The 2,655-nt window shown below is 40.5% G+C and overlaps 1 protein-coding gene across 1 annotated transcript in view; it reads right to left on the bottom strand.

The window, feature by feature from the left end:
• Positions 1 to 2,655, bottom strand: part of LOC103480877 (transmembrane protein 184C-like) — a 7,751-nt gene that overhangs the window by 2,130 nt on the left and 2,966 nt on the right. Inside the window, exons 4-7 of the mRNA XM_017310344.1 lie at positions 1,312 to 1,517; positions 1,165 to 1,239; positions 183 to 276; positions 3 to 80 (exon numbers count right to left, since the gene is read on the bottom strand). Coding sequence (XP_017165833.1) covers positions 3 to 80; positions 183 to 276; positions 1,165 to 1,239; positions 1,312 to 1,517 — 453 coding nt within the window. The remainder of the gene's footprint in view (positions 1 to 2; positions 81 to 182; positions 277 to 1,164; positions 1,240 to 1,311; positions 1,518 to 2,655) is intronic.

Below are 2,655 nucleotides of genomic sequence, written 5' to 3'. Positions count from 1 at the left end.
AGGAACTTCCCCACGGGCCTGATGGGAGTCAGCTCGTCTCTGAGGGCTTTGTACAGCAGAACCAGGCAGTACATGGCGAACTGGACCCACAGAAAGAACCAGAGAGGAGAGCAGCTGGACCGACGTCTWCGGATCAGTTTTTCATTTTTATTTGGATGTGTTGTGTTGATGTTTGTGTTTACCAGCTGGGAAATGTTATTGACTATAACCAGGTAGGACCAGGCGTTTCTGAAGCTGAAGTTGGCTTCATCATAAACGCCACAGAGCTGGCAGATGCTGCAGAAACAAAAAKATCCACTCAGTGTCAGAAATACTCTGACGAGCCGAGAACTGCAGCTAAAAATATCATAACTGGAATGAAAATGAGAATAACTGAAGTTTAAAATATATTTAAATGTGACCTGCTGTGMTYCCTTTAACAGATCAGAACACAGTTATGGCCTATTCAAAACATGTTCATTACATTTTTTCCACAAAATCATTGTTAGATAATGAGGTTTAGTCTAGTCAGTTCTGCCTGTTTTAGGTGTTTTAGGGCCTCTGTCACTTAAAATCCAAATAAGCTCAACTTGTACACTCACATATGAAAATGGCCGCCAGCAAATACACAATTCTACAACCGTACATCTTTGAAAAGCAGAAGTGGAGCCTCTTGCACAACCAACAAGATTGCAGCAAATGGTTTCTGAACAGTAAGTCAATAATAAAACGCTGGTCTTTCCCAGCAGCCATTGTACAGCACATATAAAACCAGCTGATCAAACATGCTGGTTTTGATCAGCATGATCAAACCCCAAACTGGGTTGCTAGGTAACCCAGTTTGGGGTTACCTAGCAACCCCAAACTGCTACMTAGTTTGGGGTTGCTAGGTAGCAGGACTGGACTCAGCTGGCGTTGCTAGGTAACGGGGCAGCATGATTTAACATTCCAGAGATTTTTGAAACGGCTCATTTTCCAGACACTATAAAACATCAACTTGTTGCCAAAAGATGAYTGGGTGTTTTTTTAAAGCAGCCGAGACAAAAATGGACATAAAAAATGTTAAAATTTGAATTTTGCGTAGCWGATCTCCTTTAAAGAACCTTTAAAAATACCAGACAACTGAAGACTGAATGATTTATAATGTGCAGGAAGGAAAATATTTTTTAAAAAACACCGACTTACAGCGCTATCACCGTGGTAACGGGCCGGACCACAGTGTACTGCAGGACTCCCAGCTTGCACCGGAACAGCAGCACCCTGTCAGAGAAACGAATAACACGTAAAAYCCTTCACCTCCTGCGGCGCGTCGCGCGGCKCGGCTCGTCTTACTCTCCCATGGGCCACGGTGGGCAGCAGCAGAGCGGCGGCAGGTGCGGCTGCTGCTGCTGCACCTCCAGCATCAGCACCAGGCTCGGGTACTGGTTGCTCAGGAAGTTGAGCAGGAACACCAGGAAGTTGTAGATGACGTAGGCCTCGTAGCATTCCCTGCACGTGTCCACGTAGATGGCCAGGCTGGGGTAGCGCAGGGCCAGCCACTAACGNAAAACAATATGGTAAATGAATACACAGAGTAACAACATTTGATTCTCATTTATAGTCCTGCTTTAATTCCTCTAAAGCGTCACAAAGTTTCTGTAAAGAGAGAAACTGTTGCTGTTTTGGGACTAAATGCAAAGCAGATTTAATCTCTCACTTCCCCATGACTTCACCCACAGTCTCATGCAGAGGATGTAGAAACCTTTACGTCCATCCTGTCCGTGYTAATGAGGTGAAATCATTTCTGGGATTTTCACTTCCTCCTGCAGGAACCACGTCTTGATTAGTGGTTCAGATCTAAGGGAAGCCGGCTGGTTCTGACTGATGAAAACAAACGAGAACCTTATGTCTGCACAGTTCTTCAATCGCTCAAATTCATTTCATATTAGTGCTGTATAGCGGCAGCATAGCCTCACTCTGAATATTTGTCTTAATTATTCTTATAATTAATCAATTAATCGGATTTGATGTTACATTTGACCCGTTTTCCATTTAGCTACTTAGGCTAATTCCATACAAAATTTGAAATGCATAAAAAAAWGCAAATAAATTATTGAATTCCTTTTTAAAATAAACATTTTATTGCTTAAAATGCAACAACATGGCAAACCATTAKTGAATGTTTGATTATTTGTAGCAAATGATGGATATTTGTTTTAATTAACAAATTAGACCTTGGATAACAAAGTTTTTTTTTTATTACAGAAGCTAAAAATGTGCAACCTGAGAAGTTCTGGGCGGAATATATTATAGGAAAAAAATGTTTTTTCACGCAAAATGTATATATTCTTAGTTTAATTTTAGCTCAGTTGCTGCTCTGAGTGTTTTTCTTTCAGCAAATGGCCGTTTTTATTATATTATCAAGTTACAAAATTAGTTGACGATTATTTCAATGATCGATTAATCGTGATTAATTCAATTAATTGTTTCAGCCCTAAACACTGAACTCAGAGTCCAGTGAAATAATTTCTAATTAATCTGAAATTCATTATTTTTTTCATCCTTTTACTGTTCAAATTGATCAGTCTTGATAAATAATACCTACTACTTCCTGTCGTCTACTTCGTCTGTTGCGTCAGCAGTAACATCCGGCTGTTGATCACATGATTCACGTGGCGCGAGAGAAAAAAAAAAAAA

Source organism: Poecilia reticulata, linkage group LG18 (assembly GCF_000633615.1).
Source record: "Poecilia reticulata strain Guanapo linkage group LG18, Guppy_female_1.0+MT, whole genome shotgun sequence".
NCBI classification, from domain to species: domain Eukaryota; kingdom Metazoa; phylum Chordata; class Actinopteri; order Cyprinodontiformes; family Poeciliidae; genus Poecilia; species Poecilia reticulata.
This window is presented reverse-complemented; position numbering and strand designations above follow the sequence as displayed.